Source organism: Lissotriton helveticus, chromosome 8 (assembly GCF_964261635.1).
Source record: "Lissotriton helveticus chromosome 8, aLisHel1.1, whole genome shotgun sequence".
NCBI lineage: Eukaryota > Metazoa > Chordata > Amphibia > Caudata > Salamandridae > Lissotriton > Lissotriton helveticus.
In genome coordinates, this window is record NC_136069.1 from 369,065,841 (window position 1) to 369,093,353 (window position 27,513).

The following is a 27,513-nucleotide window of genomic DNA, read 5'->3' on the forward strand; positions in this document are numbered from 1 at the left end:
CACTTTTACCTAAATCTTTTGACATTCGTATCTCCGGTTCCCTACATTGATTTATTGTCATTTTCAAGTCAATTTAAAGAGAAAAATATTTTCTATAATTATGAATTGGTGTTGAATTTATATTGTGTTGTATCTTTCGCTTATTTACTGTTTTGATGGTGTTAAATGTTTTACACATGCCTGTCTCTTAAGTTAAGCCTGACTGCTTGTTTGCCAAACTATCAAGGCTTGAGCAAGGATTAATTTACTGAAACTTGACTGGACCTATTACTGATTGTGGTATCCTTACTAGCTGAGGGTGAATACCCCCACCTACTAATAACCCACTTTGCTACACTGTTTTGAGGGCTTGAAATAAATGGAAATTCTATTTTCTCTTTTATTTCTCTTCAGGAGAGTATTACAGTCTTTACTATCCTGTAGAATTGAGAATTGGTTTGCATAATGGCAAACCAAGCTGACGACACACAAGGAAATATAAGTCAAAGTGAGAGCAATATTTTAGTAACAGACCAAGAAAACGTGTAGGGCAATGGGATCCTCAAACGAGTTGAATTAAGGACCACTCTGGCTGTGCGAGAACTTGATCCTATCTCTGGGCTACATTTAAAGGAGGAGTGTAACGTGGCCGTCAATCCTTCCACCAAAATTTTTATTATTAGACTCATGTTAGGGTAATGTCACAGCCAAACAGAGGAGAAGGGACCTCTTTGGTAGCAATTCGAGAAGTAACACTTGCTTTATAGTACCATGAAGCCACTTCTATTGCTGCCTGTGCTATTTATGAATAGTTTTGCTGTTATTATTAATAGTAGTATTTATTATCATAGATATACTTATTATTACTGTTAGTTTGTCATTATTATTATTAATAATTGATGTTACTATTATTGTTAATATTAATAATAATAATCATAATAGTAATAATAATATTATTAGTAGTAATATTTATAATCACAGCTATGCTTATTATTATGGTTGTTGTTGTTTTGTTGTTATTATTAAGATTATTAATCTCTGTTACTATGATTACTATTGTTATCATTAGTAGTAGTAGTAGCAACAGTATTTATAATCATAGCCATGCTTATTTATAACCATGGTTATGGTTAATATTACTATTGTTTTTTAAAGATAATAATAATAATCATGATAATAATAACACACATAGCTATGAATATAGTTAATATTGATAATAATAATATTGATGTCATGAGAAGTGTAATAACCCGAACCCCTCTAACTCGTCTGAAGCAAGTTATGATGAACGCCGGCACTACCTGTGCCTGTAGCTGTTGCACATTAATGCCCTAAAATCACCAAAATAAACAATTCTTATGCTTTGTTTCTAAAGGGCCTGAAATCTGTGGTGGCCACAGCGGTGAACACTGATTAATCATATCACAAGCTGTAACTGGAAAGTAGCAGTCGGGCCCTGCAGTATCTACCCCCAGCATCTCCATGGTTACACGTGCACTGCGCCAGCGCACGTCACGTTCACGGCCAGGTCCCGGTGTTCGCTCCTTCTGAGGTGTGAGCTCAGTGACATCCCAGGGAGTGTGCCTCTCGTGAAGAGTTGCGCTGCCCCCCGGCCCTGACGCATGAAACAGGGGTCCGGCTCTGCAGGGCCTGCAGAGCCGGACCCCTGTTTCATGCGTCAGGGCCGTTAAGAAGGGCTTACATACCTTTCACTTGGAAGCTCTCCGAGCTCGGGAATGGTTGAGTGCGCCAGGGGTTGCCTCTTTCTGTTTACGATCTGCCCTCTATGAAAACCTCATGTCGAGAAAGTTCAAATTAGATGCACACTGTGGTGTTTACCACATGAATAATAAAGAATAGAGGATGAAATTATGTGAGGTATAGTTTATTAAACCTACACACACCCTCACGGTGCGAGTGCATGAAACGGGCTCTGTCTTCACCGAGCCAGCACAACTGGTCATGACGCCGCCGGCTCGGCTGTCATATGCCATCTGAAGGTGGCGGCTGCGCGTGCACTGCCATCTAGGGAGGACAGACTTTCAAAGCATGGAAGTTTCATGTCAGACCTGCCTTCCCAGGTGACGAGCAACTTCATCTCTGTGTCCACGTTCCTATATATACCAATAATGACAATGCATGGAACCAGATTACGCATCAGTATCGAGTACTCTACTCTGTCTAGCAAGAGCGAGTGAAGACAATACCTATGGCTTCTGGATATTGCCTGCTGCAAGGTCATACTAGTGTAAAATGTTCGCTAACTAAATATATCTAACACAATACGCACACATTTTCACAAAATATAGCAGACATACTCTTCTTAGACCAACGATCACTCACCAGTGATCACAATCAAACATGGCATTGGGAGGAGCATGCAGTGTCCCCTAAACCACTGCCTGCTCCCACAATGCAGGCAGCCACCATTCCATTTCCAACTATGACACCAACCACTTGCTAGAAGGGTGCCCTCTTCCTTTGGAATGCAGGGTTGTATTTTGTAATTCGAAAAGACATAGGTGAGGGACCGTAATGAGACCGGTGTGCTGTATAGGAAACCTATATTGCTACACCCCAACATACAATGAAACGAGTCAGACAACTGTACTTGCATTAGAGAAATGTCAACATTCTCCGGATGTATTTATTATACTTCATAAACACGACGTTAAACAAACATTCAACAGTTGTCTTGATATTGCATAACATTTCCATATTCATATACAGCAAAAAAGGAATACAATGTTCTCACACTCCCCCTGCTGTCATACTCAATGCGCCCTGGTTGCCTAATTGCGTAATCCAGGGTAACTACCTAGCAAGGCTATTCAACAGATCTTCTCCAGAGTTGCCTGGGCTTGTTCCCGCCAACCCCTTGTCAATCCCTCTCTCCCCCCCTGACACTATAACCTCACCAGAGGACTGACTATTAAACATCTGGGCCCCTACATCTGTCTGGTTCCCTTAGTGATCTTTTCTTGACTGATGGAAAAGCTGCCTTTGGGGGGATCCCCGCTCCCCTAAAGTGCTCCTCAACCCTTAAATCAATATTTCTGGGAGCCACTGTATTGACTCTGGGTTGCGTATCCTCCCTTTGTGCCAATGAGGCAAAAGGGGGTTGAATCAGGGCTAATACCTGATCTATGGCATCTAGTCTCCCCATGACAATGGCCATACTAGCTTTTCTTTTTATCTGCTTAGGCAATATATCGACCCCTGAGATTAGCCCAATAAATAAACAGAGCTGAATACAAGAAATCCATCGTGACAAGCAAGGCTACTTCTCAAACTGAGCGGAAAAACAAGGATTGAACCAGGGACCTTTAGATCTTCAGTCTAACGCTTTTCCCACTGGGCTCCTACAGCCAGCTGATCCTTTGACGAATGACTGATAACACTAGATGCCAGACCAGGTTAAGTATGCAACCACAGTCAACAGGATCTGATCTATAGCGAGTCAGTTAAACCCCAGCGCTCCACTGCCACCACGGCCTGCAACCGTCTCACCAAAATAACAGTCCTGGCCCTGCAGGTATGCTGAGCAATGCCCCAAAAAAATTGCAAGAAAAAGGATGCTTTAGCTCAAAAACAGCCTATACTCAATTAGGCAACAGCACCGCATACTGGCAAAATATATTAAGACATTTGTATAGCCCAGAAGAAAGCAAAGTTCCGACCGGACCAGAATGCTGACCTGAACCTGTCCTTTGCTTGTGACCTCTCCTTCCTCCCCACTGACCGCTCTTGCCCTCGCACCGGCTCTAAACAACAGTCCCCTCACCTAAGATTCCCGCCCTCTCCTTACCTTCTAAAGTCCCCTATCCCGGTCCTGGACGACAGGAAGCAGGTAGGCTAGGACCGGCTTGGAAAAAATCCAATGAGGATCACCATGCCACTGCCTATCTTCACCGCCCAAGATCCAGGAAAAGAGGCGCGACAGAAGGCAAGGAGGCACCAGGCAGGACGCCGAACCACAGCCAAAAGGCAGGTCGGGGGAGGGAAGAAAGAAAGGTCCCAAGGGCCTCACAGGTAACCAAAAAAAAATCCCAAAAGAAAAATCCCATTACTCTGGTGCTCACGGGCAGCGTGGACCGGCAGTCGTCAGGGGCAGGCAGCAGGTACTCTCAAGGTCAAGATAGCACCTTTTAAGCACTGCCCTGCTGGCCCTGCATGATGCCCAGTACACCCCGCCGCCCCCCCCCCTTGACCAATAGAATTGGCCGCGGGAAAGTGTTGTGCGAAAATTTAAAATAAGTGGCCACCGGTCCATACCCGCCCACACCTGTCTTCATGGCCTGCAAGGTGGGGATGTGGCCCCATGTCCATTTCTATCTCACACAATACACTTTATACATTGTGACCTGCATGTGTGTAGTAGAAAAGACTGTGATTTTGTGAATTGTAGGTTTTGTGACCTCAAAAATGTCACACATCAGTCAATGCACTAAAATGGTTTCTGTGAAGAATTAATGCTTAATTTAGATTTTGGTGGACAGGGTGCTCTATGGCAAACGCTCTGCAGATATTTCCAGTTGATAACTCTCCCTGTTGCAGACTCAATATGATCCTCATTGCCTCAGCAACTTCAGGGACTTTTTGGAACATCTTCCATGTTTCCGTGGTTGTATGTGCCAGTTGCAGAAAGAGAAATTGATCTATCCCCATGGTAAAGACCTTGTGAGCCTCCTCAAGTCTTATGAATCTGAGGTATACAGACACTATATCGAGTTGTAAATATCAGAGACAAATATCGGGGGAAAAATATTGTGACACAAAAAAATAGCGATGCAAAAATATCATTGCCAAGAATATTATTTTTTTAGGTAAGTCATTTCATTTTTGAGAATATCATTGTTCTTAATATTGTTTTCAATAATCTGGTTGCAAAAAATAGCGTTTTTAATTATTTTAATGTGTTTTAGTTTATACATTAATATGATGTGTTACTAATGTTTGTGTAATTGCTGTGAATTTTTTTATACACAGTTTGTAATTTTAAGCGATTTACATATTCTAATTTAATTGCTAATAATAATTTATACTGTTTTAGCGGGTTGTTGGGGGATAGGGTGGGAAGTTACTTAGACACAGCCTAATTGTTAATTCATTCATAATTCTTAAGTAATTATGTGATTGATATTAATTATTGTTTAATAAATAATTGTTTAATTGATTATTTATTATGTAAATTGTGTACTAATTATTTATTTTTGTGATGTTTCAGGTGTGGGATGCTAGGTTAGTAGGGGTATAGTGTAGGAAGTTAAGTAACAATTAACAATTAATAACTAATTGTTAATTCATTTTTAAATGTATTCCCAATTATGTAAATTGTGCTATATTTATCTATTTTATCTACATTTTAGGTCAGGTTGCTAGGTTTGTAGGGGTATAGGGTGGGAAGTTAATTAAGTAATAATTATTGACAATTATTTTTTGTTAATTAAATATTTAATTGGTTATCATTATGTAAATTGTGCTAAACGTATTTGTCTTAATTATACTGTAGGTGTGGGCTGCCAGGTTTGTGGGGGCCGAATTACGTAATAAATAACTAACAAATACTTTGAATTGAAAATTAATAATTATGTACATTGATTTTATTTTTTAATACCTATAAATATGTTATGTTAATAATGTTTCTTTTAACAGTTTAATATTTTTTCAAAATTAGTAGGGTTATTTAAATATGCAATGTGATCTAAGGGAATTAATTTCCCTACTGTTGCTTAGACTAGAGTAGGAATAGTCAATTTAACTTCTGCGAAGTCCAAAGCTTTCCCTACTGTTGCACAGACTGGAGTGAGAATAGTAAGTCTTACCCCTTCGGAGTTCAGCACTTTCCCTACTTTTACACACAATGGAGTGGGAATAGAAAATTGAACCCCTCAGAAGTCCAATAGATTCCCTACTGTTGTGCTGACTGGAGTGGGAATAGGAAATCTAACCCCCTCCAAAATCTAATGCTTTCCCTACTATTGATTAGACTGGAGCAGGAATAGTACATTTGACCCCTCTCAAGTTCAACACATTCTCTACTGTTGCATAGACTGGAGTGGAAATTGTAAATCTTACCCCTCCAAGTCCAACATTTTCTCTACTGCTGCTCAGCCTGTTGTGGGAATAGTACATCTCACCCTCCGAAATCCAACACTTTCTCTACTATTGTGCTGTTTGACATGGGAATATGAAATCTAACTCTTCCGAAGTCAAACACTTTCTCTACTGTTGTGTTGTTCGGAGTGGGAATAGGAAATTTAACCCCTTCGAATTCCAACACTTTCCCTATTGTTGCATAGATTTTAGTGAGAATTGGAAACCTAATCCTGTCGAAGTCAAACGCTTTCCATGCTGCTGTGCTGTTTGGAGTGAGAATAATAAATGTTACCCTTCCAAAGTCCTACACTTTTGCTACAGTTGCATAAGCTAGAAAAGGAATAGTATATCCAATATTCGCAGACTCCAATACTTCTCGTAACATTCAGTAAATACATTTTTTATTATTATTTGTTTATTTTAAAAACACATATTTCTTCATATTTGTTTTGTTTTTATAATATTTTTTGCAAATGTCTTACTTTAATTTGTTAAATTTTAAAAAAGTGCGTTACACAATATATATATATATGTATGTAAAACACATATTTATGTGTGTTTTTATAAACATATATTTATATATGGTATTAAATATTAATAGAATGTATTCATTTAACATTATATTAAAGTTATATAATAAAATAATTAAGATTTACTCATTTAAACTATATATATATTAAAACAAAATATTTTTGCATGTGTTTGACAATATTAGTGTGAATCTATAATTTTTGTTTGATATGTTTGTACATACATTATAAGTATAGGTATATGGAGAAGTGTGGCTCAATGGTTAGAGCGGCAGACCCTGATGCAGAGGTCTAGCCCGGGACCAGGGTTCAATTCCCCGCCTCGGCGGGTCTTGGGCTCAAAAATTCCACAGACCTGATAATTCTCGCCTCAGTGCCTATTCCAATCATGGAGTCCCACTCTGCAACTCTGGGCAGTAGCTTGTTTAATCTCCACAACAATACAAAAGGGGATGATGGACGGAGTGTTTGAGCAAATCAAACACTCACCCCAGTCAACTGATCTGGGTTTAATCCATCACCATTCTTTAGCCCACTCAGCCACCCCATTTCAGACATGACTATATGCAAATCAGTCTGACCCTGTGCCTTATGGGAACAGTCCAGCCCGAACTGCCAAGCCATGTCTTCCATGGAACGGAAACAAGCATCCTGGGACCGGTTTCGGATTCATAATCCTCATCAGCCAGGCTATCTTGAATCCAGTGGCCAAGTGAGCAAGGGACTCACGTCTGAGCATACCCTGCCACACTTAGGGCGAACAAAGCGATACAAAAGGGGATGATGGACGGAGCGTTTGAGCAAATCAAACACTCACCCCCAGTCAACTGATCTGGGTTTAATCCATCACCATTCTTTAGCCCACTCAGCCACCCCATTTCAGACATGGCTATATGCAAATCAGTCTGACCCTGTGCCTTATGGGAACAGTCCAGCCTGAACTGTCAAGCCATGTCTTCCATGGACCGGAAACAAGCATCCTGGGACCGGTTTCAGATTCATAATCCTCATCAGCCAGGATATCTTGAATCCAGTGGCCAAGTGAGCAAGGGACTCACGTCTGAGCATACCCTGCCACACTTTGGGTGAACAAAGCGATACAAAAGGGGATGATGGACAGAGCGTTTGAGCAAATCAAACACTCACCCCCAGTCAACTGATCTGGGTTTAATCCGTCACCATTCTTTAGCCCACTCAGCCACCCCATTTCAGACATAGCTATATGCAAATCAGTCTGACCCTGTGCCTTATGGGAACAGTCCAGCCCAAACTGCCAAGCCATGTCTTCCATGGACCGGAAACAAGCATCCTGGGGCCGGTTTCGGATTCATAATCCTCATCAGCCAGGCTATCTTGAATCCAGTGGCTAAGTGAGCAAGGGACTCACGTCTGAGCATACCCTGCCACACTTAGGGCGAACAAAGAGATACAAAAGGGGATGATGGACGGAGCGTTTGAGCAAATCAAACACTCACCCCCAGTCAACTGATCTGGGTTTAATCCATCACCATTCTTTAGCCCACTCAGCCACCCCATTTCAGGCATGGCTATATGCAAATCAGTCTGACCCTGTGCCTTATGGGAACAGTCCAGCCCGAACTGCCAAGCCATGTCTTCCATGGACCGGAAACAAGCATCCTGGGACCGGTTTCGGATTCATAATCCTCATCAGCCAGGCTATCTTGAATCCAGTGGCCCCTTTTGTATCGCTTTGTTCGCCTTAAGTGTGGCAGGGTATGCTCAGACGTGAGTCCCTTGTTCACTTGGCCAATGGATTCAAGATAGCCTGGCTGATGAGGATTATGAATCCGAAACCGGTCCCAGGATGCTTGTTTCCGGTCCAGGGAAGACATGGCTTGGCAGTTCGGGCTGGACTGTTCCCATAAGGCACAGGGTCAGACTGATTTGCATATAGCCATGTCTGAACTGGGGTGGCTGAGTGAACTAAAGAATGGTGATGGATTAAACCCAGATCAGTTGACTAGGGGTGAGTGTTTGATTTGTTCAAACGCTCCGTCCATCATCCCCTTTTGTATCGCTAATCTCCACAACGGCCCCCACAACGCTGAGGATGCCTGGCCTCCACCTTGGGGGTGCCCAAGAGTGGACACCTCACAGGGAAAGCCAGGATGGGTTCCACAGCGGTATTCGTACTGTGATGTATTCCTATAGGTTCTGTATCGATCCCCCTATTCCTGACCCTATTCTGGTTAACGAGTTAACTAGCAGCCATCCCATGATGCAGAAACCGTTATCTGATTATGCCAGACCACGGCACAGGAGCGCGTTATCTGATTAGGTCATAACGCTTGCCATCTAATTAGGCAAGCAATATTCCTCCAGCCCCTGATAAGGCATACGGAGTTCTCAAAACAAATCAAACCTATGACAACCTGGGAAAAACCCTGCGGCCATTGTTTTGATTTCACCGAAAACTTCAGTAAAAGAATGCGCTAACGACCAGCTCGTATGACATCCTTATTGACGTATCTATGTCCATCCTTACGTCAATCTTGGCACCTTACAGGTATAAATATTACCGATATTGCCTTAAGCAAACACACGCGGTGGTGACGAGACCGGAGCAGCGAGACTTGCCGAAGCCCAGCAGAGAGCGAAGCCCACTAGCTGCCCCGCCTTCCTGACGCGCTGAGAACGAGACGCTGCCTTTCTCCTGCCGAGAAATTCAGCTCCGGCGCTTCCGAGCAGCCCTCGCAGGCAGCTTGGAATATCGAGACCTCAGACGAGAGATACTATCCCTCAACCATCCTAGACCTCAGGTACGGAACTGAATAACCCCTTGCAGAGAATTCTTGAATCAGTCACTTGGCAAAACAAACTTAACTTAGACTGCTACTTTCTATCCCCGCCCACGTATTAGGCTTAGGTCAGGTACACTGGGGTAGGCGTGGTTAGAAGCACCAGTTGAGTACGATTAGTCAAATGTTTATATGTATGTATCTATTTTATCCATTTTAAACCACCATATGGCTTAGAAACCATATAAATGTTTTTACAGTATTATTTTATACTTCTGCTTTTATTGTATGCACTTTACTTAACCATAAGTATTGCAATAATATCGATTCATTTCTCTTGTACGAGAAAAGAGACTGATCAATAAATAACATCTTTTATTGAACACGCCCGTCTCTTCCTTTTCTCTACAATCTGGTGAAACTAAGAATGCACGTACTGACTGAGTAAAATAAGTTGTCTTTTGTTTTCACACGACTCTAGAGATACACTCTTGATTAGGGGAGAGCAAAGTTGTCATGTTCTATGGTTGTCAGAAACTAAATCCCTTCTTGTCTATCCAGGGAGGTTCAACTCCTCCTTGTCTATTCGAGAAAGTTTCTAGTGAACTCTGAGCTAGCTGGCAAACCCAAAACTTTAAGTCTAATATCGACAGTAGAAGACCTAGTTAACGTCTGGTCTAGGTCTATACTATTGGAGGTATTATTCCAATGCGCAGAGCCTATTGGGATAATAGGAACTACACTACATGGCGCCCAACGTGTTTGGATAGGCGATAAAACTAACGCAAGACTTTAGAGTAACTCAGTCGTGCTTTTTCACTCAGACCCCTTTTTCCCATAATACTCCAAAGACGTCTGGAGTGGGTGAGAGGTAAAATCCGCCAAACCTCGCAGGAGGGAACTCCTATGTATGGTTCTTGGTTTAATCAACGTTGAAGGATACACTGTTCCAAAATATTGTGCATCTCATCTTTGTTTCCATAAGAAACCTGATCTGCAAACAAACAGAATAACCATCCTGACAGTAAAATGCCAGACAGTGATGATGAAAGAGAGAGAGCTAGAGTAGCAGCTGAAGTAATAACAGCTGATAATACTATGCAAGAAGCAGACCCGGATATAATACTCATCCCGGTCAACATAAGAAGATCTATAACGTTAAAACTTATAGAAAATGGACTGACACCAAGAGGTGGTACAGTCATATTCGTAATTGAGGCACACGAATATCGGCAGACAGAGGTATTCTATTCATGGATAAACTTTCCAGCAGCAAATGCTGTAACAAAGGAGTTCCACAGTTATAAAATAGAGGAACCTCCGGATACCTACACTCCTTTCGAGGAAGTGGAAGTACCACTCAAATTCCAAGAGCATCTGCTCTTGTTTAATGGCGCCCTAAAACATAATAATCACATCACCAGGCTCGGTCCACTAGGTAGACCAGGAGCAACGTGGCCGGTCCTAGCCGGATACACACCACATCCAGACACCGAAAGAATGTCTGCAGCAGATGTTTTAGTACAACTAAAACAATTAATTAAAATATATAGACAACTAGTCCAATATGTAATGCGGACTTCAACCATCCAACCTGTAGTTAAAATCCCACAGCTGACCCCTCATCAGGGGAACACAAATAAAATTACACCACAGAACATACAGTCCTGCCTAGGTAAAGTACCAGCTAAACGGGAACAAATACCATTCTGGTTAGCACAAAAAATCACCCAAATAGAGGCGGTGTTTCCAGACACCACCCCTGTGGATAAACACAGGATTCTGACTATCTGTCTTCCAATGGGAATCGCACCACACGTGGAGGACTGTGACACTTGGGGTACAGTCTTTGCTTCCATTTACACAAAAACACATGGAGTTCCATCCATGTCAGTAATACCAGATGTGCTAAAACAAATTCAAGACGAATACGGTCCAGAACCCGCTTTAACTCTTGGTATGAAATTACTAAAAGACTTCAAGCAGGTCTCGGCAATATTACTAGCCAACATAAAAGGAGAAGCAGCGAATGTGGCGATCCGCCAGAGGTTAAAAGAGACAGATATAGCAGACCAACCGGCTGAAATTGCCAGAATTATAGAAAAATCCTATGAAGAACTAGGTAGAGATAGTTTGGGTGGAATACCAGTAAAGCCCCAACTAATTGAAAGTCCTGAAAAAATATTTATTAAAAATAATCTAAACAGTCAAAAGAAGAACTGGGATGGAAACAAACAATCCAATCCAAAAGAAAAGAGATTCCAGTCCAGAGGAAGGTCTCCTCGGCGGAGAGAAAGATCTCCGGACCAAGGACCCAAGTCTCCCCAAAGGGAGCCCTCTGTGAAAAAATACAACCTTAGAAATAGGGATAACATAAAGAAACCGGATAGATATCAAGATTTTGATACACGTCCCTCTCAATCTTTTCAGACTTCCTCGCAGAAATCGGAAAGAAGAGGACGATCGGAACCCAGGGAAGGGCACGTCAAGTCCAAAGACAAAGAACCTGCTCATCCAAATAAAAAATTACAGTTTCCAAAAAAGAAGGTAGCCAGTATTAAAGTATTCAACAATGCTGAGAATACTGAGGACACAGCTGAAAAACGGAGAGTGGGCTCAGACAATGCTAGACAGCGCAGCAGAAGTGAGCATAGCACGCAAAGTCCTTATGAATCATCTGGAGACAGTGGACACGAATGAATACATTCAGGTGGAAACTGCAGACACCAGAGTTAGCAAACCTCACAAAATATATGAAATAACTTTACGTATAGAAGGGGATAAGACTAGAAAAATAAGGGGCCTTTTTTGGGATAATCTCTCCGAGGGCTATGACATCCTTCTAGCTGAAAAAGATTGGCCACCAGAGTTCGTCAGGGAGTGCCCACATGGCGAAGAAATAATTATGCCTGCCTTCCCAAATCATATTCCAATTCATAAAAAATATACACTTGCAAGAAAGTGGGCAGTAGCTCAAGCTCCTGCTTTATATAAAAATCATGTAGGATGGGATGAGGACTCTCCTCCTCACAAAATCCAGTTAAAATCACAACCTACTGCACAAAGGCAGTATCCAATCAAGCAAGAAGCTAAAAAACAGGTAAAGGAAATTCTAGATCAACTAGAATACCAGGGGGTGATTGAAACTTGCACCTCACAAATGAACGACCCTTTGTTTCCTGTCTCCAAACCAGACAACTCATATCGTCTAGTTTTGGATTACAGACACCTTAACTCATGTTGCAAAACTTTTGCAGTACAAAACTCGCATAGTGCTGCACTAATGAATAACATAGTGCGCAAAAAATATAAAACAACATTAGACATCTCTAATGGATTCTTTTGTCAAAATATAGCACCAGAGAGCAGATACTTATCAGTGTTCTCAATAAATGGCGCTCAAAAACAATTCTGTTGGTTACCCCAGGGGTACAAGAACAGCCCAGGAGTATTCTCAGCGAGGGTAACAGAGTTACTACAAACATATGATGACGAAGCATTATCTTATGTCGATGACATATACCTAACAGATGATGACTTGGATACTCACTTGAAAAGAGTGAACACCATAATACTTGGGTTCACAGCAGAGGGTTACAAATTCAACTTTAAAAAATCTAGAATTGCCCATCTAACAGTCCTGTTCTTAGGATATGAATTATCAAGTGAAGGCAAAAGCCTGGCTGACAATTTCCTAGAGAAATGTGCCGTACTCCAAGCACCTAGAACACTAAAAAACCTACAGTCAATTCTAGGCTTCCTAAATTTCGGAAGAACATACATTGCAAATTACGCAGAAAGGGTCAAACCCCTTTATGATCTAATAAAACCAGATTTTAAAAAATCAAATTGGACTCAAAAACACACAGAAATTCTGAGATCCTTACAAACAGATATGTTAATTAAAACAAAATTAGAAACACGTGATAACACACGCAACCTTGTGATTCGAGTCATCCCAGGAAGATGCGGATTCACATACCTGACCTCGAATGAGGGAGAAAAGGTACCAATTGCATTCAAATCACACTTGTACACAGAAGCTGAAAAGAAATTCAGCATTAAAGAAAACATTGTTCATGCAGTTCAAACCGCAATAGCTAGAGAAAAAGATAAAGCTGACGGTAGACACATCACAGTCAGAACAGCAGAATCAGCCTTTGAGGCATTAACAACACCGTGTAATTTACCAACAACAGCATTGAATCCGGAATGGATACAATGGGTGAATTCCATTACAATGGACAAAGTAAAATACTACTTTGATCCAGAACTAGAGGAACTAAAATATCTAGAATATGAAAGAATATTCCCTCTGCCAATCGACATTCTGCCATTACGACAGTACGCTTGTGTAATCTATACAGACGGACATGCTCAACCATCCGTTTGGGGGGAACAAGCATACAACCCCACATGTGAGATTACAAAAGAAGTGTGGCGCGGAGGTATACTAAGACCTCTATTAACAAAAACACACTCAGTAGAAACTAATTCAGAACAACAGACTGAAATAATAGCATTGAAAATGGCGCTGGATAATGCAGATCGCGAATTCCCGACACTCATAGTGTCCGATTCGTATTACTGCGTCAAATCATATAACAGCGATTTGCAGAAATGGATTCAAAACGGTTACAAAGATGACACAGGTGCAACAATAAAACAAAAACTGCTTTGGGAACAAATAGTTCTGTTAAAAAAAGAACTACCAAAGACTCACGTGATACATACACTGAGTCATCAACGTGATGGCGTTCACGTTGCAGGGAATTCATTGGCTAATGAGGCCGCGAAGACAGCTGTGCAAACGGCTTCCGTAGCTGCCATCACTCGGTCAAAAACAAAAATAGACAGCGATATATTACAAGCTGTCAGCGCTACAGTAAAAGATGCGATAGAAACACTCCCGAAAGGCTTTCCAGTAAAGTACTCATACATAACTGATGCAAATAACGTTCCATTTGCTCGAATCCCTGGAGTGGGGGATAGAGTAATTCCAAACATGGAACATAGGTTAGGACTCATCATAGCGGCACACAAAGGACTTGCTTCTGTACATGCTGGCGTCTCAGCCACAGTATCGTTATTAAAACAGAGATACTGGTGGCCACAAATGAGAAGACAAACAAGGAACTATGCTCTAGAATGTGAAATATGTCAAAAAATGAAAGTATCAACAGTGAGACGACCAGCACAGACGCCCCTTCTAATCTCGGATAAACCATTAGCCTGTGTTTACCTGGACCACTGTGGTCCCTTACAAATATATCTTGGTCGCAGTGGATTCATGCACGAGATTCATATGGATGTGGCCCCAGCGAACGGCTGACGCCAGAACTGTTATAAAAGATTTGCGAGTCTTTATCGGCACATACGCAATTGGCATGCTGCATTCGGACCAGGGTCCTGCTTTTAGCTCTAGAGCTTATAAGGAGGCCATGGTCAACATGGGCGTTACATTGCGGTATTCTTGTCCATTTCATCCCGAGGGAAACGGAATTGTTGAAAGAAAAAACCGTGACATAAAGCAATCTATAACAGCAAAGGTATTAGGTTCGGGAGCTGGGTGGGTCAAACATCTAATAAGTGTCCAACGTAGTCTAAACAACTTGCCAAGAAATTCTCTGAGGGGATTCAGTCCGTACGAATTACTGTTTGGAACTAGGATGCTAGTCTTAGATCTTGACAGTCAGACTTCAGTGGTAAAAGAAAAAAGCTTTGATATCAAAGATCGTTTGGCTATTTTACAGGACTTAAACGAAACAAGAAAAGACCTGAGCAACATAAAGTTGAAACAGCAGCCAACAACCACTGAAGAACCACCACCTGTCCCAGCAAGACCTGTCTGGATTCCAAAAGTCGGGGATCTAGTCAGAGAAAAGATCGCGGTAAAGAAGGAATTTGGGCCTTCTTACAGAAAAGCAGTTCCTGTCTTGTCCATCAACGGGACAAGATCAGTTGTACTACCGCCGCTTGCTGGTAAAAAGGAGAACCGAGTTGTATCCATCGACCTGGTAAAACCACAATCATGTGGCCGATAACAAACAGTAGGCCAAGTGGACTCCCGATAAGTAGTAGAACACCGAGGTTTGCTACAAGTACAGAGGTGCTAACTAAAAGGCTAATCACATTCGAAACGCCTACAGAACAACAACAAGGACTATGCAACAATGCAATGGAACTCACACCTCTGAAAACCCAAATAAAAACATTTAGTAGAGACACACCAACCTACAATGAAGTAACAAATGAATATGCTGAAGCTGCAAGAAACAGTAATCCTGAAGCAATTGGAACAATAGACAGAACGGCATCCGGCTACTTCATCAACTTTGAAGATTCTTCTGAAGATCTAAGTGAATCAAAGACACAGCCATCAACAAAAACCTTTAAAGATAAAGCTAAGGAAATATGGAAACAGCTGAAAGAAACCTATCTGATTTCTCCGTGGATTGAATTTTGGGTGTCATTTGGTGTATTTATCCTGATACTTTGGCTCATCATGATACTATGTTTGGGACGCTTCATTGAGGGAAAATATGCTAAAATGGACACAGCAAGCCAGAAAATCAACTTGATCCTCAAGCCACACACGTCTTCACACGTCAAGAAAAGAGAACTTTCTTCAGTCAATTTCACAGCCAATCCTATACCGGGTGGGGTAGCATGGGACAATACTGACTATGAAATTTATGGTCCGGTAGAGATCCTCAAATATCCACACCAAATCAAGATCTCGTTGAGTGACTTTGTAAAACCAAACTCATTTGCTGATGATTGGGACTTTGAAAGTATTAATAACATGATGTCTGATCTAGTGATGTCTGCTAAATTTACCAAACATGATTATTTGCAGGGTTCGTCTAATTATGATAGTATGTACTGCTACAACCACTATGGTAACCAATTTTTACATAAATCAGCACAACCTAGAAATATTTTAAATTATAATCAATGGGAACATTGTGCAACCCCTCCAAAAGGAAGCTCAAGAACCTTTTATGACAAATATTCATACTTTTCAGGGTTCAACACAAGTAATGCTGAAACATTTTATTTCAAATTGTCAAATAGGACAGGAACAAAAACCATGCTTACAAACACAAAATTGATATATTCGGACTCATTTTTTGAACAAATGAATACATTTGGTTTTGATTATTGGGTCAAAAATGTTGAATTGAAAAGTGTTTGGGGTACAAAAGAATGGCAAGTACAAGGTATAGAATCATTGTTTAGAGCCTGCATGATCCCAGAACAAATTATATTCTTGAATGAAACTATTCAACAAACTACCTGTCTTGGATTAGCCAAAATCAAAGACTTAAATAAACCGTCTATTCCAAAACCAACAATGAACAGCAATAACTCTACAGATGAAGAGATAGACGTAAACTATGTATTAAACCAAAACAGAACAAATCCTGATTGGAAACAATGGTTGATCTGGCCCACAGATACTAATAACTGTCAAGACAGATTCCTGAACAAAACACAGGGGTTCAAATTGACCAGGCCAGACCCTAGATATTCCCAAAGACAACACCCAGGGATAATCACCACCTACAGTGTGGGCAAACTCTGCCTTCAATGGCTAAAAACTTCCACACTGACAGAAATTAAGCAACACCTAACTTTACTTACTGATGGTGCTGACTTGCGTGATTTCATTATGGGACCACGCAAACAGCGTCAAAAACGCTTCATAGCAGCCTCTATATATGCAGCTTACAACGAGGCCTGGAAGATAACTCAAATTGAGACAGCAGAAAGTATACGGGAAATTGACCGTATTAATTTGGAAAAATCGCTTTCTGTAGTGGACAATGGGTTAATGACTCTGTCCTCCAGAATCTTTTCATTGGACAGCATTGTGTCATCAGCAATCGACATAATATCGCAAGACTTACTGTTGTTACAACACGGTCAGTCTCAATTGCGTTCTATTGTACAGCTTGGCTGGCGTTACAAAACCTGCGTTCAGGCTATGTGCCTTGGCGTTTAATCAACACAACGTCACTATTCACTATCTTTAACCTTACTGATAAACAGATCAGTATGGCACAAAAGGGTGCTGATTATACAATCCTGAGCATTGAGAAACTCGAGAGATTACCATTGACAATGTCAGAACGACCTGTCATTGAATGGATAATACATGGGATAATTAATATTCCGATATCTACTTTCAGGTTTCAATACTGCCAAAAATATATACAGGCTGGCATGTACGAAAAATTGGGAAAAGGGTACATTAAGACAACATGGAACTTGCCCTATTCACATGCATGTGTCAGTAATAAAGGACAGAAAGTGTTTCTTAGTGGCAATAATTGTGCGATGTCACTAAGCGGTACACTTCTGTGTAATGGAATTAGTTTGCATGGAGCCTGTGAAGGGAACTCAAATAACCTTTCATGTCACCAGCTAGGCACACCTGCAACAGAGATAGAACCATTCTTTAAAAGACTCTATAACGGGAGTTACATTCTAATTGTGGATCGCAGATGTTGTAGTCTACTGCCCGAGGTTCCTTATCTCATCAGTACGACTGCGAAGGTCATGTGCTGTGGACGCTTATTGTTTCCCAGCTCCTTTCCAGACAGGGAGGCAAGGGCATGGCCTCACTTGAAAATTACTTCTATTCGAGTTGATACTTTAAGCAGAATGAAAACAGTGCTTCTTCAGACGCCGACCAGGCTCACGTCATCAAAAGAAACGTATGATCTCCTAGTCGCAAGGACGACTGCAGAGATTCACTCATTGTTATCAACTAATTCCCCCATACATTTCGCAGAAATCCTGAATGAAATCTTAAATATTTCTGATACCAGTGGAGTTTCAAATGTATTTAAGACAGTATTTTCGATGGCATTAACACCATTCAAAGCCATACTGGGTATTTTTCCAGACTTCGTCCATTCCATTTTTGGAGGAGTTCCCCTCATTTTGGGACTAATTGCAGGAATCCTATTCTTAGTCCTTATTTTTCGTTATGGCAAACCGTGTCACAGACAAAACACTTGCGACAAGGGAAGAAACAATCCGAGCCATTGGATACCGGGACCGGATATCAAAAATCCTGGGACTAACCCGGCTTAGAGACCTGAACATGACTTGGTTTCTTTCATTTCGACCGATATGGCAAAGATGTGTTTTACCTGTATTAAGGTGCATGCTGTGCGGAGAAGAATGCGTGTTGGACACCTGTCTGACGCTACAATCGGATGCGCCAATGGATGCAGAAACATTGTTGGGTCCGGTAAAGGCTCATGCATTGTGCTGCCCTCAACGGCTGCCAATCCTGATGACGGCATTCGTGGAAACTTCACCACTACGATTAAGGGGTAGTGAAGATCAAGATGAAAGCAGCATCGATCAGGTACAACCTTCTGTCAGCAATACTAATCAAAACGTCAATGGAGACAATCATGCACATGAATGCATGGTTACATCCTTTTCCGAGTTAGTGGAACTCTCACAGGAAGCTGTTGACAGCTTTCTCAGCAGTCTCAACGATATGATGTTCTCACCAGAGCAGAAATAATGACTCTTGAACAAGCTAGCACACGGCGTTCCCGACACCTTGAATTTGGCCTTCAACTTTAATAATAAAGTAGCAAGATCGACTTTTCCTCCAGTTCACGGACAGCAATTTTTTAGCAGCCCCAAAATATTTTTGTTACATTTAACGGGACACTTTTCTTCTGCTTAAAGTAAGAACTATTCTTAGAGAACTAATTTCTATTTTTAGAAACTTCATAGACATTAGCTGCCCGCTGGTATGTTTATAAATATTTTTGAACTGTGATGAAGTGGTCTCGAACTTTTCTTCTGTATTAAGAGCCATTTCATGTGTAATTCTAATATTCAATTACTAATAATGTACACATATGCGTGATTATTTTAGCATTATTCTACTGCTTGAGTGCATATAGTACATATGACTATTTTTTCCCCGTATGTTACATAATTTCAAAATGCATTATGTGTATTTTGGGGTGGTAAGGTATACACGATACTCTACAGTATGTTTTACTATGCCTAGATTCGTATATATGGCCATAGTTAGCGTGGAGTGGGTGTGATGTATTCCTATAGGTTCTGTATCGATCCCCCTATTCCTGACCCTATTCTGGTTAACGAGTTAACTAGCAGCCATCCCATGATGCAGAAACCGTTATCTGATTATGCCAGACCACGGCACAGGAGCGCGTTATCTGATTAGGTCATAACGCTTGCCATCTAATTAGGCAAGCAATATTCCTCCAGCCCCTGATAAGGCATACGGAGTTCTCAAAACAAATCAAACCTATGACAACCTGGGAAAAACCCTGCGGCCATTGTTTTGATTTCACCGAGAACTTCAGTAAAAGAATGCGCTAACGACCAGCTCGTATGACATCCTTATTGACGTATCTATGTCCATCCTTACCTCAATCTCGGCACCTTACAGGTATAAATATTACCGATATTGCCTTAAGCAAACACACACGGTGGTGACGAGACCGGAGCAGCGAGACTTGCCGAAGCCCAGCAGAGAGCGAAGCCCACTAGCTGCCCCGCCTTCCTGACGCGCTGAGAACGAGACGCTGCCTTTCTCCTGCCGAGAAATCCAGCTCCGGCGCTTCCGAGCAGCCCTCGCAGGCAGCTTGGAATATCGAGACCTCAGACGAGAGATACTATCCCTCAACCATCCTAGACCTCAGGTACAGAACTGAATAACCCCTTGCAGAGAATTCTTGAATCAGTCACTTGGCAAAACAAACTTAACTTAGACTGCTACTTTCTATCCCCGCCCACGTATTAGGCTTAGGTCAGGTACACTGGGGTAGGCGTGGTTAGAAGCACCAGTTGAGTACGATTAGTCAAATGTTTATATGTATGTATCTATTTTATCCATTTTAAACCACCATATGGCTTAGAAACCATATAAATGTTTTTACAGTATTATTTTATACTTCTGCTTTTATTGTATGCACTTTACTTAACCATAAGTATTGCAATAATATCGATTCATTTCTCTTGTACGAGAAAAGAGACTGATCAATAAATAACATCTTTTATTGAACACGCCCGTCTCTTCCTTTTCTCTACAATCTGGTGAAACTAAGAATGCACGTACTGACTGAGTAAAATAAGTTGTCTTTTGTTTTCACACGACTCTAGAGATACACTCTTGATTAGGGGAGAGCAAAGTTGTCATGTTCTATGGTTGTCAGAAACTAAATCCCTTCTTGTCTATCCAGGGAGGTTCAACTCCTCCTTGTCTATTCGAGAAAGTTTCTAGTGAACTCTGAGCTAGCTGGCAAACCCAAAACTTTAAGTCTAATATCGACAGTAGAAGACCTAGTTAACGTCTGGTCTAGGTCTATACTATTGGAGGTATTATTCCAATGCGCAGAGCCTATTGGGATAATAGGAACTACACTGCAGTACAAGTGCCTTGAGACCCTTGCGGGTGAGTAGTGCGCTATACAAGTATCAATTTACATTACATGATATCTTGGTAAACAATATTTTTGACACAATATTTGTGTCAAACGATATTGTTTCCTTAAATATTGTGTTAGTGATCCGAATCTGACATTACAATATAAATTCCCAAGCATGTCTTCCCTCTTTCACACAGTCTCCATCACATAATTTTCGGGAATGGTCGCAGGCCCCACACCAGTATATCCTCTGCATATTGATGGTAATTTAGACCATAAACAAAGATTGACAAATTACTGGGCACCACTTATTATTTCATACCTCTAAGTTGTGGTTTTCTGGAGGCTTGTTAAGTATCATACTAGTCCTATGCAGTGCTTAATTTGTAAGAAAATAAGTGCGAGGGCTCTCGTCAGGAGGCCACAGCTGCTTGCACCACATTTTGCCTCTGCCATGCTGCCAGTCATAGTAGCAACACAACTACTAACCATTACACTTCTACAGGTGTGACAATTCAAACTATTTCAGGCCTCCAAAGCTAAAAATGGCTTGGCCGGCTGATAGTAGTCATTTTTAATTTATATTGAGTTAATAATTACATGTTATTGTGGTCATCTCTAAATTACCCGGACAGCACCACCTTGTGGCAGACTGTCACAAGCGCCGGTGTTGCAAATTAAGTGCCGGTTTTAAGCACCCGAAACCACGAGCTCAAATTAATCACTGGTCCTATGTCAACAGCTGCTGCATTTGAAGAGAAGAGCATTTATGAACTGACACCTATTTATCCTGGTTAACACTAATCACAAAATCTAGTAAGAAGTTATTTATCAACCAATTGTGCTTTTGTGAGATCTTGGTGACCCGCTGTCTAAAGGTCCTCAGTAAACTAAATTGGCACGAATTTGAAACACCCAATGTTGGGTGAGTCGAGGTTTTACTAATGGTCATGTGCTTTTTTAGAATTGAAATATAACTTCAGGCTTCAGGCCCCATTCATTGCAGAGAGGTACCTTTCTTTTATTTTGGAGAGCACTTGGCTGAGTGCCAATGAGTTGGAAATGCTGACCAACTGATTATTGAGGGTGTGGTAATAACAAGCTATTTAGTGAATTGGGGCGGTCTGTGTTTTTTGTATGAGGTGAGATATTTTTGTGTTTGACCAGAAAGTTTTGCTACAAAGCATAGCTCAGTCATTGAAATAGTGGTGGTTTCCTTTTTTCTGGATAGTGGTGCGGCATATCTTCTGCACTGTGTGCTGCGCTATTTTTAAAGTTTCATCCGGAGTAATTTACTTGTGGGGCTTTGGCAGGATACTTCAGAATTTCAAGATACCCCATGCTTGGGGCAAGTAGGACATATGGGTCTGTTTCGTTTCTTTATTTTGTTTGACTATGAGTCCTGGGTTTGCAATGGGAATAACAAAATTACCAGTGAGTAGAATGTGAAGAATAAAACAAGGAGTCGAAAAACTACCCATACCAGACATGGAAGAACTCAAGAGCTATGCAAAAAAAGGTACAGTTACATTGGCAGCCAATTAACTCTGTGCCATAGCCAACATCCACAGCTTGGTCTTTTTTTGCCAACATTAGTTTTACCCTACCCTCTTCAAACGTGTGTTTTTAATGGGGTCAGTGAAACTACATGTCCCAGCATAGAAAGATGTATTGTTTAAAACGTCATAAGTGGATGAATTTGTCACACAGGACACAACAGCCACGGTCGGCAGCAGGAGTTCCTGTAGGGCGGTGACGTGGAGAGGGGGAGGGGCAGGGTGGGGAATAGTAATGTGTGGATTACTGAGTTTAACAGGTAAGTAAACATATAAATAAATAAAACGAATTTCGTTGCATGCACCGCATCGCATTTGGTGATGCAGTGCGTTCAACGAAATTCGTTTTATTTTCCAAAGTAAGCATCTTTTTAAATGCCCAAAAGTCTCTATTTTTCATTATTTTGAGTATTGTACCAAAAACAGTCCCTAGCTTAAAGCTACTTGTTTGGGGCCATGCCTCAAAAGGACAGGAAAATGCTTCTGGATATTTGTATTTATTAAGTAAGCGTGACTTCTGGGCAGACAGTGGTATTGTCACATTAAGAAAAATATTATTTTTCATTTTTTTTTCTCATGGAAAACAGATTCCATGAAAGTTCTTTCCTTCCCGCACACCTTCAGGTAAAAATGTTAATGTTTGTACCTTGTATCCTATTTGTTAAATGTTATTTCCCTCTGCTTCTTGAGTTAGCAGTGGTCAATTATGTTTCAGTGTTAAGCACTGGTCATTTCCTGCTCTACAATTAGAGGGGTAGTCCAAAGAGCTATAGCGCAAAATATGTGCAAGGGTATTTAACACACTTTTCTTTACAGTAAAAAATAGTTAGCACCTTCATTTTGAGCATTCTGATTGATGATGCCGGCAACATCATTCTGTACAGAGTGGTAACCAAACATACAAGTGGGGTGTTAGGAAATTGATAACATTTTTCAAATGCGTTATTTTGTATAATTCTTTTGATTGCTGAATCACTGCTTATGAAAATAAGAGATAAGGACACACTCTCTTCCTGTTAATTTTTTTTAATTTAATTTAAAGCCATTTGTAAAGCGCCTGGTTACTCAAGAACAGAGTGTCCCCGCGCTGAAGACTGCACAGACGCTAGAGAAGGGAAAGCTGGATAGCCATCTGAGGGGAAACGGTTAAGTGCGTGGAAATAATAGAGTTTTCAGTTTTCCCCGAAACCTAGTTTCAGAGGGCTCCATACGGATCTCGAGTGGGAGTTCATTCCAGCACTTAGAAGCCAGATATCCAAACGAGCAGCCACCCATCCTAGCTCTGGTGACTTTAGGGATTTTAAACAGCATAGCCCCCGAAGATCTAAGATTTCTGGAGGGGCGGTGTATTGTAAGAAGGCTTTTTAAATAATCAGGCCCTGTGCCATGAGCGATGCGATGGGCAAAGCATAATGCTTTAAATTTGATTCGCTCCTTGACGGGGAGCCAGTGAAGTTTGGACAGGGCAGATTTCCCTGAGGCTCTGCGAGGAAGCTTGAGCACAAGTCGTGCAGCGGCATTCTGGACACACTGGAGTTGGTGGAGTCCCTTTTTGCTCAATCCCAGTAACAAGGCGTTCCCGTAGTCCAGATGGGGGGTTACTAGGGCATGGACAATGGTCTTCCTGGAGTCCATGGGGAGGAGGTCTAATACCTTTCGGAGAACCCTCAATACGCTGAAGCATCTGGCATGTTCTTACACTTATGGTTGGAGGGTCTTGACATCAGAAAAATATTAAACTACCTTTTTTATCCTTTTTATCTTGTAATGAAAAATATGCTGCCATAGAAAGTCTTTCTTAATACGTGGCTTATGAATAGTTATTTTAAGAGTTGTGAGCAGTGAAATGTAGAAGTTCCAAGTGTCTTCTCTCCTCCTAACCACTCCAGTTTGAGAGCGTGTGTAATTGAACTGCTGAAGTTCAAATCACAATAATGTTTATAGATTAAAAACTGAGGAAGTGTAATTACCTAACAAAGACAGTTGATAAACAATGACTTGATTCAGTGGCTACACTTGTTTAGGTTAATGGTAATTTTCTTCTTGCCAAGACTACCATACATATATTTGAAATCTAACAACCTTGGGTCTCTTTTTCTCTTCATAAAAATGCTTGCCCTTAGCAAGCTTTTTTCCCTCACACCCCAGGAAAATTGGGAATACTGGTTTCTGTTAGCTACAATTACACCACTAAAATGCCCTTGAATCTCTTAGAAGGTCATTGAATCGTGTGTAGAGATGCAAAGCCGCTGATTATTAACATTTAACCCAAAACTCCGTGAGGAATTTGTGGGACATGTGGAATCACCTGAATCCCTCCAGGAGATTCACTTGGTCCGTCAAATCCAATAAAATCATTTGTTCTGGACTACAGTCAACCACATTCTATCTTGCCATTGTGTTGCCACCCGATGAATACTCCATCATCTTAATACATTTTTGAACGTTTGAATTCATGTATTTCCCTTTCAGATCAATTAAAAAATATAATCAATGTAATTATTCTTTTCCAGGGTACAGGTTTTGTCACTTACTCTCACTGATAGTATTTTCCAATATTTTCAAGTTGCCAGAGCATGAATCCTGATTCTATTAACATCACATTAAAGCTAACAGTGAATGGTTTGGGTGACTCCAATTTCCTCCTCAGTCTTAAGTGTTCCCAACAGTGCAAACCCCACCTCTCTCAGTACACTCCATATCCCTACAAAAGAAAATCGGGTCTCTGTGGAACACATAGGTGGGCACATGGTTCTTAGTGCACACTCAGCAGTTCAGTGCTGGGCACTTCCTTCGCTATGGAGCTTGCATGGATGTATGATGTTACCACGCGATCAAAATGATCGCGGTACATCACAACGCAGCTTTTACAATGCAAGTCGTTACCACGAATTGCGCTGTAGGGTGCTGGACTTAGGAATAGTATGATTTACTATTCCAACTCCAGCCTACGTACAGTAGGGAAGGTGTTGGAATAGTACATCTACTATTCCTTAGTCTAGCGCGCCCTCCAATGCAAGACGTGGTAACGACTTGCATTGAAAATCTGCGTTGTGATGGCACTGCGGTGTTTTGACCGCGTTGTAAAGGTTGTTTACCGGCTTGGATGTGCCATTTTTATGCTGTCACTATGTCCTAAGAATAGGCTTACATGTAACGTCACCAGAAGGAATGTTCATGTTTTGGAAGCTTAATTATTTAGCCCAATTGGAGGGTTGCTATTAATTCTCCATCACTTAAACTGGTTGGAAACAGTTGAATAGGAAAAGTTGGTTGACAGAGGGAAAACATGAGGTGATGAAACACATTGTTATTGATAGACAATATTATCCATGTAGACTTGTATCTTGGGAGATTAGAAATAGTAACTGATAGACAATGTGATCCATGAAAACTTGTGTATTGGGAGGTTAGAAATAGTGACTGATAGACAATGTGATCCATGAAAACGTGTGTCTTTTAGGGTTATAGACAGTGCCTGATAGACAATATGAGCCATGTAACTTGTGTTTAGGGGGGTTAGAAACAGTGACTGTGAACATATCAAAGTTTTCTCTAATTTTGAAGTTTAACCACTTCTGATCATTTTCTGTTTTTTCACAGGCTCACGCTGCTGTCTGGCACCTTTACAATGACCTGTTCCGCTCTACTCAAGGAGGACAAGTGTCGCTGGCCCTTGGCTCCCACTGGATAAAACCCCAAAACATGACAGAACAAGACATAAAGGCATGCCAGAAGTCCCTGGACTTTGTTCTGGGTTGGTTCGCCAAGCCCATATTTATTGACGGGGACTACCCCCCGAGCATGAAGAACAACCTCTCTTCTTTACTGCCCGCATTCACAGAAGAAGAGAAACGGTCAATTAAAGGAACTGCTGATTTCTTTGCCCTTTCCTTTGGCCCTGCGCTGAGTTTCAGCCTGTTGGACTCCGAGATGAAGTTCAAACAACTTGAGTCCATCAGCCTGCGGCAGGTCCTGTGCTGGATCCATGCTGAATTTAACAGCCCCGAAATATTCATCGTAGAGAACAGCTGGTTTGTCTCTGGGAATACCCAAACAGAGGATGCAAAATATATGTATTATCTCAAACAGTTCATCATGGAGACCTTAAAAGGTAGGATTTGCACTCTGTAGTTCTGATAAATGAATGGATGGCTAGATGATTGATTGATGGACACATGAATTAATGAACGAATGACCATCCTTGGCTGTTCACTTGGCATGATTGAAAATACCAATAGGACAGTAGAAATCGAAAAAACTACTGTATAAATCTGTCTGGTGCAGGAGCCACTGGTATAGCAATGCTCTCATTATTTTATCACAGGATTGTGTAGGCCGTGACACAGCCTAACATTGATCAATTCCAGTATTACCGTGTTGCTGTTTATTATGTTTGCCTGTTCTAGTTTTCCCCGTTTTAAAGCCGTCAATAAATACGAACCTTTCGACATTTTTTGAACCACCTCTTTAATTTTGCTCTCCTTCTCTAAAGTTCCTCCAAATTTTCAATATACTTTTATATAGTAGTGAATACAAAGTGAGTACCCTTAATGTCACAGTCAGTGGCAATTCTGATTGCTTAATAGGAACTGAAGGTGAAACTGAAGCATGATTTAATTTGGATAGCGCTGCTAAGAGTGGTGAAAGAATGGAGGCTCGTTAAGTATTAAAATACCTCATGTTCTCCTGTAGTACTCAGGAGCATCATGTTCACCCATGTAATAAATCTTGTATCATCCACATGATGGAAACACTGGATAGGCCGCTGAAAAACATTTGTTTTGCAGTGCCTATCCAATGCAGTGTGCAGTAGTCCCTCCACACAACATGCAAATTAAATATGTAATTCATATTCCAGAAGAAATATCACCCGTGTTTTTGAGCCAAAAATCTGCAAGGGCTCTGATTGAGTACAATTCTTCTATTATCAGCTTTTGTTCCATTTTATCACACTGAGTATTTTGTTTGTTCTCTTTTTACTCTCCCACATTTCTAATGGGATCAGATCGGAGGCCTTCCATTTTCAGTATTTCCAATATATCATAGGCAATTTTCCTGGGTGCTCACCAATTATACAAGCTGCTATTTGAATACTCGATGACGCTTCTAATATGATACTTAATATGCCAGCCTGGTTGGAGTGCTGCTC

General features: G+C 41.1%; 1 protein-coding gene across 1 annotated transcript in view; it reads left to right on the forward strand.

The window, feature by feature from the left end:
• Positions 1-27,513, forward strand: part of KL (klotho) — a 360,970-nt gene that overhangs the window by 225,399 nt on the left and 108,058 nt on the right. Inside the window, exon 2 of the mRNA XM_078657164.1 lies at positions 25,965-26,475. Coding sequence (XP_078513290.1) covers positions 25,965-26,475 — 511 coding nt within the window. The remainder of the gene's footprint in view (positions 1-25,964; positions 26,476-27,513) is intronic.